This window comes from Miniopterus schreibersii (genome assembly GCF_964146895.1).
Source record: "Miniopterus schreibersii genome assembly, chromosome: 17".
NCBI classification, from domain to species: Eukaryota; Metazoa; Chordata; class Mammalia; order Chiroptera; family Miniopteridae; genus Miniopterus; species Miniopterus schreibersii.
This window is the reverse complement of record NC_138117.1, coordinates 37650710-37667468: the sequence shown is the minus strand read 5'-3', so window position 1 is coordinate 37667468 and position 16759 is coordinate 37650710. Positions and strand designations below refer to the sequence as shown.

The 16759-nt window shown below is 45.6% G+C and overlaps 1 protein-coding gene across 3 annotated transcripts in view; it reads left to right on the top strand.

Moving 5' to 3' along the window:
* The window catches only part of ADCY8 (adenylate cyclase 8), a gene marked incomplete at both ends in the record, with an annotated part of 155309 nt that overhangs the window by 26052 nt on the left and 112498 nt on the right, over window positions 1-16759 (top strand). For all 3 annotated transcript variants that reach the window (XM_081116487.1, XM_081116486.1, XM_081116485.1), the window contains one exon: window positions 957-1106. In XM_081116487.1, coding sequence (XP_080972613.1) covers window positions 957-1106 — 150 coding nt within the window. The remainder of the gene's footprint in view (window positions 1-956; window positions 1107-16759) is intronic.

Here is a 16759-nt window from a genome sequence, read left to right as displayed (position 1 = left end):
CCAAGGTTAAACACTATAGTGCCAACAACTAATGCCCTCCCTGCTTCTTACTAGGCTCTTCCCCTTCTCCTCACCTGATTCCCAGCCCTTTAAAAAGCAAAACCTTCAGCTGGTGAAGAGAAGTGAGGATGAGTGAGGGGAGGGGGGATGAGTGAGGGGAGGAGAGGGGAAGATGAATGAGGGGAGGGGAGGGGGGGGAGTGAGGGGAGGGGAGGGGAAGATGAGTGAGGGGAAGGGAGGGGGGATGAGTGAGGGGAGGGGAGGGGGGTGAGTGAGGGGAGGGGAGGGGGGATGAGTGAGGGGAGGGGGGGATGAGTGAGGGGAGGGGAGGGGAAGATGAGTGAGGGGAAGGGAGGGGGGATGAGTGAGGGGAGGGGAGGGGGGTGAGTGAGGGGAGGGGAGGGGGGATGAGTGAGGGGAGGGGAGGGGGGATGAGTGAGGGGAGGGGAGAGGGGATGAGTGAGGGGAGGGGGGATGAGTGAGGGGAGGGGAGGGGGGATGAGTGAGGGGAGGGGAGAGGGGATGAGTGAGGGGAGGGGGGGATGAGTGAGGAGGGGAGGGGGGTGAGTGAGGGGAGGGGAGGGGGGATGAGTGAGGGGAGGGGAGAGGGGATGAGTGAGGAGAGGGGGGATGAGTGAGGGGAGGGGAGGGGGGATGAGTGAGGGGAGGGCAGGGGGGGATGAGTGTGGGGGAAGGGAGGCCCCCTGCCTTGCTTCCCATTTCCAATCGAGGTTCAAATCCAGGGTTGAAGATGGGGAAGCTTTACATTCAGTGGAGTGGCTGCTCTGAGAAGATGCCACCTACCCCAAGACCCGAAGGCTGAGCATGGTTCTGTTAACCGTCTACTAAGCCTTTGGATTATTTCCTCAAGATTCACCTGGGGGATGTTTGTGTGTTTCCTCTCTGCCCCCAAACAGCTCCCCTTGAGCCGCTGACCAGGTGTGCGCCCTTTGCAGGTGGTGGCCCAGGCGGTGCTGTTCATGTGCATGAACACGGCGGGGATCTCCATCAGCTACCTGTCGGACCGGGCCCAGCGCCAGGCCTTCCTGGAGACGCGGCGGTGTGTGGAGGCCAGGCTGCGCCTGGAGACGGAAAACCAGAGACAGGTACGGCGCCCGCGGCTCGCCCTCCTGCCCGCAGGGCTCTCTCCTCCCAGACACATGCTCACTTGCACGGGTCCCCCAGAGTCTGTCCTGGGGCCCCAGAGTCTAAGCTAGTCCTGTTAGATTCTCCACACTCAAATAATTATCGCCGGCAAGAAAGACAATGACTCTAGTCTCAAGGTGATTTCGGTTCTCGTCTTTGACCCTCCTTTTTTGAAACTGTAAATTGTTATTTCAAAGAAAATATTTTACTACTGAGAAATTCAAATGATAGTAAGGTCATAGGAGAATCCTGTACACGTGAGGTTCCCATACCTCATCCTGGTTTTCAGAAGAGGCGGCGAACATGATAAATTTTATGGAACATGATGGGGGCCCCAGGACAAGGGGACAGGGAGGGAAAGCCGGTCAGGTCAGCGCAGGAGCCACGCGTTCCAGGTTGAAGAAGTTAAAGTGAAGGAGTTGCTTGGGTGGGTGCTACAAGAATCTTAAAAATAGCTTTAGTCTCAAATTATATGTTTCACCAAAATAAAATTAGCTTCCAAAGAATAAAGATTTCCCTATTAAAATTATTCATCCATTAAAAATTTGTGAATGTTTTCGCCTCTGAAAGCAGTTTCCAGAGAGGAATAACAGATACGTATTGAAAATTGGTTAGAGAACCAACATGTTTTACGTGCAACATGTTTATATACCCTTGGGAGTTCTGTTCTCAATGGATATATTCTACCATACTCTGCTCTTTTTTTTAAGTAGTCTATGGATACATGTTATTTTAAGCCTTATGCAATAATAGCTTGAGAAATTATAAAGAAATAGCTGCAAAAAATGCAACATTTTCTTCATCTTAATTTGATCAAATCATCAGTAAAATGTGGGTTTTGAAATGAGAGAAGCCCGGCCTGTGGGATAATGGATGAGGCGGGCGGGCCGGGCACAACCTGCCAAGACTCAGCTCCCACCGCCATATGTTACTGCCGAGGGCGCGGAGGAAGTGACTGAATGGCCAGCTCCTCCGTGGACTTCTCGAGATTCAGAATTAGGAAATTTCTAAATTCATGTCTAAAATCATCATGGAACCGCATAACAGATTTATTGTAGTTGCCCTGAGTAACCCTGTACAATGATTTAGAGAAATAACTTTGAGAAAGAAATCACCTTGTACACCACACAGGAGTGTCCCCGGGGACTCTATGATGGGTTCCTCTGCAAAACAGAGCACTTGCCAGACGGACACGTCACTCTTTCCATGGGACCTATGCCAATTCAGAGAATGCGGCCGTATTAATAATTTATTCAGCTCTTCTTGATGCTCTGTCACAACCGGCACTGCAACTGTGGGTGAGTTGTCTGTGCAACTCAGCCTTTTATTTACTGTTTGTGACATGTTGGAGACACGATTACCGTATTATACCCATAAGACGTCTCTCCCATCCTTCAGGGGGAGTGTCTTGGACTTACAGTGATGTAGAAATCTAACATCCTCTATCCTCTCTAATCTTTATCTTTTTAACTTGGTGAAAAGAGGTAGAAAATAATATACAAAAGTGAGAACAAGGGTGGACCAAAATGCAAGGACAAGCACACTAGAGTTCACGCCACAGCTATCTTATCCTAGTTGGGCCGCCCAAGCCCCTGAACTTTCAGCCCTACATCCCGCACCCACAAGTGGGGTGATGTCTCTCTTTCCAATATTGTGTTCGCCTCAAATGAGATAATGTATATAAAGCAAAATAAAATTACATCCGCCTCGTTATAAGAAAAGGTTATCTTTTGGTGGAAGATCCCTTGTTCCGAGGATTAAGTAGATTACCCCTGGTTTGGTGACAGTCCTGTGCTCACAAGGACGATGAAGTATTCCTGGTGTCCTGGCCGCCCCCTCCCTCAGCAGCAGCATCTCAGCAGTTGGCTTGGTATCACTCAAAGCTGAAGCCACTTTCCATTGACACTTGATCTCTGTTTCAGGTTCCCATTATCCCTGAGAACATCCTCAGGGGGGGATGGGCAGAGAAGGTTTTCACATGATATGCCCAGGATTTGAAATCTTTGCGTAGTTATTTACCATCTTAGAGTGAGCTGAGCAAGCTCTGAGTCTTAGTTTCTCCATCTGCAGCGTGGAGATAACAGTACCCTTTCCAAAGAGTTCGACAGTGGTTGGAAATATTGTGTGTAAGGGCCCTTGCAGCTCACTGAAGAGTTACTATTAGCATGATTGTGCACAATGATTTTTGAATTGATTTTGGAGAGAGGAAGGGGGGAGAGAGAGAGAAATATTGATGTGAGAGAGAAACATCTATCCGTTGCCTCCTGTACTGCTCTCACTTGGGATCGAACCCACAACCCCCACTTACCTCTTATTAAAGCTAATTATAGTAACATAACTGTTAGAAATTTTATACTGTGTGAAGGAGACACTGTCCCAAGGGCCTAAGTGACATCAGATCCTTTTTCCTTGGAAAATGATTCCTAAGGAGACTAAGTGGCATTTTTTAAACACTTCTAAATGCAGAAGCAAATGTTTGGAAAAACATTCCACAGAAATGTTCAAGTTTTGTGCAATTTTTCAAGCACTGGCTTTACCTTGTGATAGGATACAAAGGAAATATTTAAATGACTTAATATGTTTATGAATTAATTTATCTGCTGAGAGTCTATTGTGTGCCATGAGCTTGTTGGACACTGAGAGTAAAATGGCCACTAGCCATTGGTTCCTGGCCTTGGAGAGTTTATCAGGTATAGAAAGAGAGGGACGACCATGCAGACACCTATGGGAATGGCCTACAGGTCAGGCCTAAACTGGAGGCGGACGGGAGCCTACCTAAAAGAAAAATACCTGAGTTGATACGTGAGTAGGATTTAGCTCATGAAGAGGTGAAGAGTTCTGCATAAAGGTCAAAAAACACATGCGAACATCCTGAAGGAAGGAAAGACATAGTTTGTTGGGGCAATTGTGAACGTCCCCATAACTCACTCCTACGCTTCAGTTACTCACCCACCCACCCATTTATGTCGGAGCAGCTAGAGACCACGAAGACTCAGTCTCTCCTCTGGGCTGGGCCTGGAGGCTGAGTAGAACTTTGCTGGGAGAGATGGAAGAAAGAATTAGCAAATATACTGATGTTAAGATATACACGATGTGACGAAGCACAACATTGGGGTACCCTCTAGCAACCGTGTGTACTTTCTTCAATAGCATACCACTGCACTTTTCCATTCAATGAAAAAAATATTTATTGAGTGTTAACTACCAGGCATTGTTCAAAGTATTGTATATACCAAAATAAAGAAAATCTGTTATGGATCTCTATTACAGCATGCCCCCTGGATCTCAGCCACCGCATGCCTGTTTGTTAGGGTGAACTGTGAGCCCCCAAGAGTCACCCATAACTCATTCTTCTCTATAGCCCGCCCAGCAGTCCCTGAAAACCAGCGTGGAATATGTGGTTATGAAAGACTGAGATTGTCAATTTTAATAATGGTTACTAATTGCTTTTCCAAAGAAAAGTCGCCAAGCCATAGCTGGAGGAAACATGGCCCATGAGCCGTGCTGCCTCTTGCTTGGCAGCTCCCACAGCACGATGAGATGCTTGGCGTCCTGGGTAACAGGCTTTTTCCTTGGATAACCTGAGGTTGCATGCATGGTTCTTAAGGTCAAGAGCAAGCAGGCAGGAGAGACCAGCAAATGTTAAAACGCTTCGCTCCATGTCTCTTCTGGAGTAGAGAGACAAAGCTCCTTGAAGATCGCTCTCTACTTACAACGTCTCCTTCCCCTCCCGTAGTAGCTAGTACGATGCCAGACAGAAACTATTGAATGGTCCCAAAGGTGGACATTTTTATTTAGGTGATTGGCTTCAAGAACTTGAGCACATCCTGGCCCTGCAGAGAGGCAAGGACTTTCTTCTATTTTTTTAAAACAATTCTATCACCAATTATAACGAGCACAGAGCATATTAAACATCTTTTGTCTGGTCTCTCAGTCCCCAGCTTCTCTTCTTCAATGTGTTCTCCATCCCAAAAGCCTGGTCTGGTTCAGAGCCAGTAGAAGTAGGGCTTAAAAGTAAAACCTTCAATGTCTAGAAGGCCTGGATTCCAATCCCACTTCCTGTGCTTCCTGGCTGTGGGAATTTAGGCAAACTATTCCCTCTAGAGACCTTGCTTTTGTAGGTATGACAGGCACATGGTGAGTATTCCTTTCTCCAAGTGGTGAGAATTAAGGATTAAGGGTGAACAATGCTTAGCCCAGGGCAGAGGGTGTGTTCAAGGCATAAAGAGGATGGGGTGACGACCTTGACACTGATGTCACTCCTCTCTGCTGGAAAACCCTTCAGTGGCCGCATTCCCTTCAAGATAAAGTCCAAATCCCCAAGCATGGCCCAACAGGCCCTCCGGGACCTAGTCTCTGTCCTCTGTCCCCAATTCTTCTTCACCACCTTGCCACTCACACCAAACGATCATCAGCTTTCTGAACTGCTATGTCACTACCCTGTGCTGTGTGGTTCATTCAGCCCGAGAAGCCTCCCTCCCTCCCTCCTGATGTCTCTACTCTGAGCATTCTGCTCCAGCATCTCTTTCTCCATGAGTCTTTCTTCCCCCCGGGTTGAGTTGAAACGCTATCCTTGTGCTTCCAGAATGCCTTAAAGTTAACTCTATTATAAAACCATTTAGAACATTTACTAGTCTGCGTTTCTCTTTCCTTGGCCAATAAGGACTACTTGCAGGCAGCTCCTTCTGTGTGATTTATCTGATTCCCTGGTATTTACTGAGCACAATGGCTGGAATATAAGATCTTCTGATTGATGTTTATTTAACTGAGTTTTATTGAATTCAAACTTTGGTTCCTGGCTTCGCTTCTATCTCCATGATGGTCATGTTGAAATAATTCTGTGTAAAATAATTCTCCTGTGCCCATTGTGACCCCCATGAGAAATGTGGTAGAAGGAGGACTCTTATCCAATTCAGCAGAGACTGGGACAGGCTGAGCATGTGTCCTACACAGACCTGCTAGGGGAATTTTCCATCTGGAAGCCACATCTTGGAACATCTCTCTTTGGGGAGTTAGATTCTAATTATTGTAGCTTTTGTAATTCCTCTGCTCCTCCCAAACGATCCAAATGGCCCATATTTATTTTAAATATTTAAATGAATTAATTGTTTTCCTTTTAGCTTTGAGAATTGCTGAAACCTACTTATGGTAATCATGGCATTTCGGGGTGTCTTGGAAACTCAGGGGCACTGGAATAAAGTTTCCGATGATGCCATATGTTGCAGCAGCAGGAAGGTTTATTATTAAATGCAGCAGATGTTGTGGCTGTGTTAAAGCAATTCTGTTTAACTTGAACATCTTTGTTAGACAATATTGATGTAAGTTAGTGATTCGGACAATAGATTGGGTGAGAAAGTTGAGTTTCCTACTGAGTTCCAAATTGGTTGGTTTGGTTAAAATAACTGTTAAAGGCTAGTAAGGTAGAGCCTTGTCATTCACTCATTCTTCACTCACTCATTCATTCATTCCTTTACTCAAGGAAGAGTCAATTCCAGTTGACCTGAAAGTGGCAGAATCTCAGAAAAATTGCTTTTTGTTCCAGGTCAATGGGTATCCTCATAATCCAAACACCTTTTGAGCCTCATACCATCAAGCCATCTTTCCACTTTTCTCCATCTCTTACATTGGAGACTACCCATGTACCATCTGTCATGTTCATCTTTATCTGTTATAAATATATTTTATGTAACTATCCTCTAGTTTGTACTGGAATTTCTCGTATGGGCCAGTGTCCTAAGCATGCTTATCACCTAATACACTCTCCTGCCATTGCTTATGTTTTTCTCCCTACGTGGTCTAACACTCCTTTCACCCCCTAAACCTTAACCACTCTTCAAAGCTCAGCTCAAATGTCACCTCTTCTGCAAAGACCCTCTCTGTTTCCCCCAGCTGTGACCTCTGTTTCATTCGTATATTGCTTTATAAAATGATCTCTTTCTACATCCTGCTGTGCTCTTTCTTTATTTTTCCTTCTATGTGATAAACTGTGGATCCAGAAGTGGAGAAACCCAAGCTGGGAAGAAAAGCAGAGACAATGACTATGCAGTGAGTGCTATGATTGTGTTTCCCAAATACTCTTTCAGTCAAAAAATATTTGTGAGTGAATAGATTTGGGAAGCACTCTCCTCTTGGGATCTGATTTCTGGGGTCCTTGTCTTCCAAAACTAGGAGTCCAATCTCTTCTTATGAGTTAACAACTTTGTTGAACTCTCTCCACTTACCAGTCGGACTTCATCGTTTATCATTCCTTTACATAAGTGACTTCGGTCTAGGTAGAATACTGCCTAAGCAAATTAAAAGTAATTTCACCTGGAGGCATCTTGAGCATCACATTCCTGCAAGCATCTCTGCCCCTATGCTTTATTTCCTTCAGAGCCTCATTTCATTACTGTCCACAGTTTTGCTTTCACTTCTTTCAGGCATTTTGGGGAACAAAAGTAAAATATGATGGGAATAGTCTACATCTGTGTTATCTAGAAACCACAAACCACATGTGACTATTGAACAGCACATGAAATGTGGTTAGTGTGATTGAGGAATTGGTTTTTAATTTCAATTCATTTACATTTAAGTTAGCCATTAAATAACCATTTTTGTCTCTTGTCTCTCTTGGTGATTTATCGTGACTCAACCTCTGCTTCTGGGTTGTTCCCATGTCAGGGTCTCTAACACCATGTTCTCCTCTGAGCTCCAGATGCCCGTCATCAGCCTCCTGCTGGACAGCTTCACGTGCATGTCCCACTGGTATGGCTGGTTCAGCCCGTTCACGATCCTCTCGCCCCCTCAGACCTGCTCCCTTTCCACAGGACACCTCGCTGCGCCTGACCCACCCGCCTCCGCCGCGGTGCCGCTTCCTGTTGGTGGTGCCTCCACCGTTTGTGTACTAACTGTTCCTATCTTCTTTTTTCTAATACTGTTTAAGCCCTCCCACGAAATCGCTTTCTGCCTGCTGCTAACCAGCTTCTAACTAGTGTAAACCACTTTAACCACCTGGAGTCAGCCTTAAAATCCTGCTTGAAAAAGAAGCTGTTGTTTGCTTTGTCCAATTTTCTTTATGAAATAGGAGATTTTATGGACCTATGAAACCTCATGAAAATGTACAGAGCATGAGCCCCTGTTTTCTCCCCATCTGATCTTGTCCCTCTGTCTTACAGAGAGTAGGACTCCTGTGTACTATATTCATTGCCCCCCTAGCCTTTTTGTGGGGTAAGAATGTGGATCCTCGCCTCCAGCAGGGAGCCTGCTGTGCAGTGAGCCCACAGTGGCCCAGCTGCTCTCTCTCTGGCTGGAGAGCTGTAGCCGATATAAAAAGAAGGCCAGGAAGCCCATGATCACTCACTGTGCAGCCATAGCCCCCTTCCCTTTGCCAGTACTAGAGTGGCTGGTCTTGATTCTATGTGCCTCCTCTATCTATTTCTCAGAGGATTCATTTGGGAGGTGAAGCATGTAGCTAAATCAAACCTCAAAACTCCAACAGAGTGTAACGCCTCTCAAGACCATCTCTTTAGTGCCCAATTTTTACTAAATAAGACCTCACACTAAAGCCTTCCACGGATGGCTACTGATTGTAGAATACGAGCCAATCCTGTCATTCTACATTGCAGCCCTTCCCCTACCCAGCTCCAGTCCGACTTTTCAGCCACGTGGCTGACTACCTCCATCCTTGTGCAGCGAGACCAGCAAACACCTCCACCCAGGCCAGCAAACAGGCCCCACACTTCTGTGCCTTTAATTTTTTGCTAGTCGTTCGGTGCTTGCCCTCCAGATCCAGTCTCTATTCTTCTCTGCCTTTCTCTGTGCCCCGGGAAGCTAACTTCCATGGCTACATAGGTCATCACCCTCTAGCTTCTGGTTGGGTTTGGCCAAGGGAGGCACTGGATGGAAGGGCAAAGAGGTCAATGGATTGATCTCCCCATCTCCCCGCCTGCCAGGCTGTGCAACAGCAGTGGCTGCTTGTACCAAAGGCCATAGCGTCTATCAGCCCTCACCCGCAGGTATAAGATTGCAAGGCTCCAGGGATGTTTGTAGATCCACTCTTCCTAGCCTTTCGGTGCTTTACCATCCATTGTTGGGTTTCTTAACCCTTCACTGAGCTGTCTTCCATTCCGCTTTTGATGTATCAATTGTGTTTTGCTAGGACCCTGAATTACATGCTCCTGTTGTTCCATTTGTATGAGAGGCTCTGCTCCCATCTCTCTCCATTGTATCTGTGAGGCAGTTTAGTAGACCAGAAAGACTAGGAGTCAGAAAAATTCTGTTCTGCCCAGTATAGCCGCTACTGGCCACATGTGGGTATTGAGCACTTGAAATGTGCCTCGTCTAAATTGAAATGTGCTGTGAAAATAAAATACACACCAGACTGAAGACATTACACACACAAAAAGGTATGAAAAATCTCTCCTTTTTACATAGTGGTTACATGTTGTTTACTCATGAAAATGGCAATATTTTGGGTGTGACCCTAGGTGCTTGTCCCATTTCAGTTTCCAACTTGCTGGTGTGATTCTCAACAAGTTATTGGACCACTGGAAGTGAGTTTCCTCATCTCTCAACTAGAAATGGTCATTCTTGTCCTCACTCATGGAGGTGTTCTGAGAGACAAGTACCATCATGCCTGAAAAAAAGTGTTTTCTCAACTGTAAAGAACTCTACAAATGTTAAGGCTATTTCTGCGAAAATCTCACAAACGCCCCAATCTGATGCTCAGATGTCCCTCCTCCAGGAAGCCTCCTCTCCCGTTTCCAGTCAAGGGCTATTTCTTTCTCCTTGGCTCTCAGAAATTGTTAGTTAAAGCGGTCTTTCACACTCTGCTTAGTATTGTGGTTGGCACTGTGACTCCCTTTAATTGCTGGTAAGATTTAAAGCAATGAGCAGAGGCCTAGTGTTAATGGCCTGTGACCCTCTTGTAGCAGCTGACTTCACCCAAAGGATTGTGTGTACCCCGTGTGGGTGCACCGCCAACTCTTGCATGCCATCTGCCTGCCTGGCTCTCTGCAGTGTTTCCTGCCCACTAGTTGCATTTGCTGGCCTGGTGGGAGGAGTGAGAGCTTTGTAGAAAAACAGCCTGGACTGGATTGCTAACCTGACACCTGGGTGACCTTGGGTGTGTCACTTAAACTCTTGATCCATGGGCTATCCAGGACACTTGGTTGATGTCCCTTCATTATTTAGGACTGAACTAAGTCATCAAAATCCAGTCAAAATTCCACATTGACTTTTTTTCTCGGAGCTCTCTGCAGAGCTCCAATAGTAACAAATGTATTATCACTATCAGTCAGGTGGCTGCAATATGTAGTGTAGACCAAGCCCTGAGTTAGGTGCCAGAAATGAAAGTTAGATGAGACTTTTCTCATAATAAACTGGAGTTTGGCAAGTTTTGCCCTTCCAACTTATAGCTGTATGTGGCATGTCTCATGTCTCTCCATTAGAGTGAAAGATTCTTGCTCAATAGAGGACTCAGTATTTTCCCCCACAATATCTAGCGTGGTATGAGACATTCAATAACATTGTATCAAATGAATGAAATAATGATTGGGTTAAGGGGCCTTTCCCACAAGGCCCCTTCCCCAAATATGAGAGTATTATTGACAAATATGGAAGAAGAATTTCCCTTCCCTCCTTAGTCAGTGGGATGCTGGATTTGCAGAGGTTTTCATTTACAACAGAAGGTGTTCCTATTGACTCTTCATCAACTTCTCTTTCATCATTCCCATTGTCCAAAACAGTTTGCAGTTAGCTCTGTGGGAACCTCCTCTCTTATACATGAATCACTAAGATGTAAATATTTCATCTTCACACCTCCTCACTTTCCAACTGTCCAAAGCATTTTATTTCTCACATCCATTGTCCTGGTATCTCTCCGGGAAATGCAAGAGACAGGTGGTGCCCTGAGCAGACTTCTATCATAATGCGTTAATATTTCATTACAGTCATTTTTCGGTCATTTCTCAGCCGACTAGACTGCATGCACGGTGAAGGCAGAAGTGACACGTATTCCCCGTTCTGCCCAGTGCAGAGTGCGATGCCTGCTGCTGACTCGTTTCTTGCTAAATAAGTTTATCGGAAGTATGAATGGGTAGTGGTGATGACCCACCGCAGGTTACACAAAGACTTGGGAAAGATTGTGACATGAGAGTCAGCCCCAGCTGACCCACGGCACCCAAGAAAAGAAGGAACTCTAAATCAGCCACCATGGCACAGAGGCTGGAGCATACGACTCACTAATGGATACAGATGCCCGGGGTCACATCCAGGCACTGCCATTTGCTCTGTGTCTTTAGGGCAACTCCCTAACTTCTCTATGCCTCAGTTTCCGCTTCTGTGAATTATCAACAATAAACATATATACCTCATGCATTGTCGTGAGAACTAAATGAGAAGGGTCATGTACAGGGCTTGACACACAGTAAGTGCCCAGTAATACCTGTTGTCGGCAGTAGGGTTGTCAATATCACTGCTGCTCTTTCTTAAACATTTGCTTTGATCATGAACTAATACCTTCCACAGGAAAAAAAACAAAACCCTCAGCTTACCAGAGACTGAGTTGATTTTAAATACATACAAGGAGAAACAAATTGAGGTGTTTGGAGTATGAAAAGATGGGAAAATCAAAGGCAACCGAATTGCACCTTACGTTGAAAGGGTAGCTGGTGTTTGTCGGTTGAAATAATAAAAGAGAACTAATGAATGAGTATTGCTTGTATTTTCCTGGTTAGCCATACTGATTATGTGATTTTCTGCTATTCAAATGTAAATGAGAAGTGCTTGATAATTGTTCTTCTCACAAGCAGAAAATTGACGTAATTAAACATTGGCCTGAAAAGTGATGATTCAACTCCTTAGCCATTGCATTCATAGGCAGGGCGGAGGAGGCCGCAGAGACCACATGCCCACACCTGACCGTGGTGCTTTCTCCAGGCACTTTGTACAGGGGGACGGTGAAGGGGCCACCAGCCACCCCGCCCCCACCGCGGCCTGCAGCCCCTGACCCAGCTTCCTTTGGCGATCTCTGGCCTGGACACTCATCTCTTCTGAGGCGCAGCAGAAGCAGGATACCTGGCTGGGTGTCCTGAGTGAATGCATAGTTGACCTTGAGCAAATTACTTCTCCGAGTCTCAGATTCTCTGGCTGAAAATCATTTTACTAACCCCTCCCTCCCAGGATTCTTTTTACCATTCAATGGGTTAGAACACATGAAGGTAATTTTTAACGGTTCACACACTACAGATGTAAGGCGTTGCTATTTTTATTACTCTTTGAAGTGTTGTATTTGAGGGGGATGCACAAAATCCTGATAATGCTGCAAGCCAGGGAATCATCTGAATTGTAATCCACCTCCAAATTCAAGCTACTTTAATTGCTGTTCACATACGATGTTCTCGAATAAATATGAAAAGCTCTGCTCCATGTCAGGATAAAACATAAATTCAATGTTTTAAAATTTTCAATGGATGAGTGTAAAAAAACACTTACAAGTTAATTTTTTAAAAAGATACCAGAGTAGCATTCTAAAACGTGTTGTGGCATAATTATAACCAGGTATCTATGGAAACAGCCCATATTAATACTTGAAAGAGGCGACACTTTGCTTTATCTGTCCACAGGCAGCCACAGGCCAGGTGGTCCCCCAAGGTGCAGGCACCATCCAGCATTTACAATAGCGAGGACAGCTGGGCCGCTCAGAGGCAGCCTTAGGGAAGCTGGTGGAGTTTAAGCGCCAGGGTCCCTCCTTCCAAGGTCTTCCAAGGGGCCCTGGTAAGTACATAGTTATGGTTTGTGATGTTTTTCTTAAAGAGGATTCCCTCCAACTTATTTCAGTCTCCGAACCACAGAACCTGCACCAGGCCCTTGCCCCGCCCCCTCGGAATAGAGAGAATGTTCCCTCCCCACCACGCCTCAGGACCTAAGCCTCCACCTTGTAAATACCCAAGTGGTTATCCGCTTTCGGACATGGATGGCAATTTGAAAATTTGTGTGTTCTTTTAATCTGTCCAAATAGTCTTGGAAAAACAGAAGCAAAATTTACAATCTAGAGGTATTTTCCACACTGGGGTTTGTAATTATCCAAAATACATGTGCTTTTTTTTTTTCTTTTTTTTTCTTTTTTTAGCATATTAAAGCAGTACTTGGTAGCTTTTATAACCTTACTCCTGTCCATCATCACAGATGACAGTATTAGTATGACAGATTTTGAAGTTACCTTGGTATGAAAAGAATTTATCAGAGTTAAGGGAAATGCAGCTCACAACTGTCCAAAAGCAAATCTGTCTGTGACTTCTGATTTTTCTCATGTGAGAATTTCACTGGAAAATTTACTTCTGAGAAAATTCCTACGGTGCTTATAAGCAATGTATTTGTTGCGTTGGCAGTGGAGTCAGATAGACCTGGCCTGGCTTTGAAGCCAGCTTTGCACACCATCAGCCCTATAAACTTGGGCAAAGGGTGCAACTGGATGTGCCTTGGTTTTCTCATATATTACATTGAAATAACCCAAACTGCCTCACTGAATCATTGTGAAACCTATTTGAAGTCAATGTTGTGTGTGACTGAGGGACAGGCACCACCAGGCCCCACTTCCCCACCCTCTCCTATGTCACTCTTAGTGTCCCCAAAGTGCCAGGGTCTTTCCTCTAGGACAGAGCTTATTGAATTAAGCCATAGGGATGCTCCCATGTCCGCATCCCCCACAGTCTGGGTGTTCTCTGGGGCTGGAGTCTTAATCAGCACTAGGAGCACCCTCAGAGCTTGGCACACATCAGACGCGCTTAATGTTTATTGAAGGAAATTGAATTGAGTAGTCAAACAGAACCAAATGTGCGTGCTCTCTTGCTGTGTAATGGAGTAGGAGAGAGATGTGTGCTTTGACGATTGCAAGTATGTAGTCAGAAGGACATCCAGGGCACACAGATTTCTGGGGGCCTGATGAATTTTAGAAAGGATTTTTGAGTGTTGATGAAATTATAAAATGTCTTCCTGGCCCCCTCACTCCTGCCACCATGAGACAAGAGGACTTGTCTTGTCCATTGGCCTTGGAGGTGGGTTAAATCCTCTCTTGGGACATCAGTGTTTCTCTTGTAGACTTTATGGACCAGCTTCTCATTCACTGTGAAGGACAGAGACCAGGAAACCACAACTGCTACAGCTGTGCCCTCCAGAGCTGTGCCGCCTTCTGGGCCCACCGGCAAAATATAGACAGTGGGCACCTTCTGAACAGGCACAAATCCTGTGACTGGACACCAGGAGGCTGCTGTTTAAAAACCCAGTATCTCTATAACCATGATGCCAGCAACAAAAAGTAGAAGTAGCTGGAAAACAACCTCCGTCTGACCCCACATTCTAAACCTTGCAGGAGTGCATGCATCTGATTGTCAAAACTCAAAACATTCAGAGCTTCAGGATTTGGGCAAATGCAGTCATTAGCTTTCTAACTCCTTTAATTCAGAAAGGGATACCCATCGCCTTTTTACTTTTTCCGTTGTAATTCCCAGTGAGAAGTACATTTTACTTGGACACAGAGGCATATATATGTAAAAACAAGAAAATATCCAGGAAACAATATTTACCTTTATAGTTGTTGGATTCCGATGTTTTCTGTTTTTATCAATTTTATTTTTCAATGCTGTATATGAGCCACTAAATTGGATTTCAGGCCCACGAATGTGTTATAAGGCCCAGTGTTGAAAATGCTGCTGCATTAGACTGGAGGGAAAGGACGCTGACTGCTGGTCCACCACGCCCGCCACCCTCCTTCTGTGCCCATTCCAGCTGGGTCTCAGCGCTCTCTAGTCTCTCCGGCAGGAGCCTTGGGCTTGTGAGTAATTCTGATTCCGGGACCCCACGAGGAAGCATCCCAGGTGTGCGTGTGTCCCCCCTCTGAGACAGTAGCCACCACTTGTTATAATAAAGAATGGTGATGGGGTGTGGAGAACCTATCAACGGACAATGAACCAGAAAAATGAGTAGCACTGTCTCTATTTACAGACAGGGGGCAGCTTTGGAAGTACTTGGCGTACATGTATCATCAAGAGTTTCCGAAAGGGCACTGGCTTTGGTACCAAATTCACTGAGTTTCCAAGTCTGACTCTTCATTTACAGTTGTTAGGTTTCTCGGGCAAACTTTTTCACTTCTGAGCCAATATACTCATCGATAATACAGATTCCTTGTCATTAGCACTCAAGGCCCCTGTTCCAAATGGTTTCCAATGGACTCTCGAGTCTGACCAGTCCCCTTTCACCGAGAGCCTTCAACGTGGTGAACTCATCCGCAAACCGGCGGTCGGCTCCCCATCCTCTGTGTCTCAGCCCATCGCCGGACTGTGCCACTCCGACTCTGCCTGGCAAGCTCCTGGTTTTTAAGGCACCATCCCGGGCAGCTGGACTGTCTCACCCGCCATAACTCCCCTCTGTGAAGAAGGCAGACGAGGGGCATCATCTGCTGTTTCCATGCAAGAAAGCTCAGATTCAGAGATGTAGAGTGACCTGCCCAAGATCAGACCACGGATGAGCACATGCCTAAATACGGCTCAAATGTAGTCCTTCCCACTGTGATTTCCCACCTACAAACCAATGTCTTTCTGCTGAAAACGGCACAACGCTTTGCAGTGTTTTCCGTGTCTGAGAAAAGGAGGAGATGTGTGGGAGAGACCCTCTGAGCAGTCTAAAAAGGCTTTGAAATCCTCAAGCCATAAGAAGTGTTTAAAGAAAGTTTTTCAAGAGGGACCCGCTGCCTGATGCAAAAAGAGTGTTCTTTTCCCCCACCTTGGACGGAATTCCTTTCAGGAGGGTTTAGCATTTCACCCTAGGGTCATATTGCCTTTGGTTTATCATTTTATTACCAAAGAGTAAAAGGGGCCTTCCTTTTTATTTCTTAATGCTAGAGTTGTTGATTTATCAGATGAGGCCCTCAACTAAAGGTTCCATAGGCGAGCTGAGCCTTGGCCAGGGTGAGACTGATGCAGACGCAGAGGCAGAGGCGGCATTGAATGTGAATTCCACATTCAAAGAGCTGATGAAGGGGGAGGGGATGTGCTGTGTGCCCGGTTCTCTATTACGCCATTGTCTGAAACTACCAGTGAATGGTGAGAGTAAAAGGCAGAATAATGTTTAGCCCTTTTATTATTATTTTAAATTCTCTATAGGCAAGGGACTCCGCTATTGCCAGCACCTGGAATAGATCACGCCCCGTTGCTTCCCCAGACACCCATGGTGTGCTGCTGATGCTAAGCATGTTGACAAAACATATCTCACTGGGTCCTGACAATAATCCATAAGCGAGCTACTGTTATACTTTTGCAGATGAGGAAACTGAGGCTCGGAGAGGCTAACTTGCCCAAGGTCACATAGCTAAGTTACAGGATCCGAGGTGTGGTCTGAGAAGGAGGTGTGGCCTTGGTTGCCTTGTGCGCTGGGGTCTCCTGGCACACAGTAGGCATTCAGCAATAACTGAGCAAACAAGAGTGAGGCAACAGATCTGTCTCAAGACTTCAATTTTGATGTATCTGACAACTTACCGAATGAAGAGACCTGAAAAAATCTTAACTCCTCGAAAAGATAAAAGGAAGGAAAATTCCCTGAAACCTGAATTTTGTGCTTCATCCTTTGAATTACATTGCAT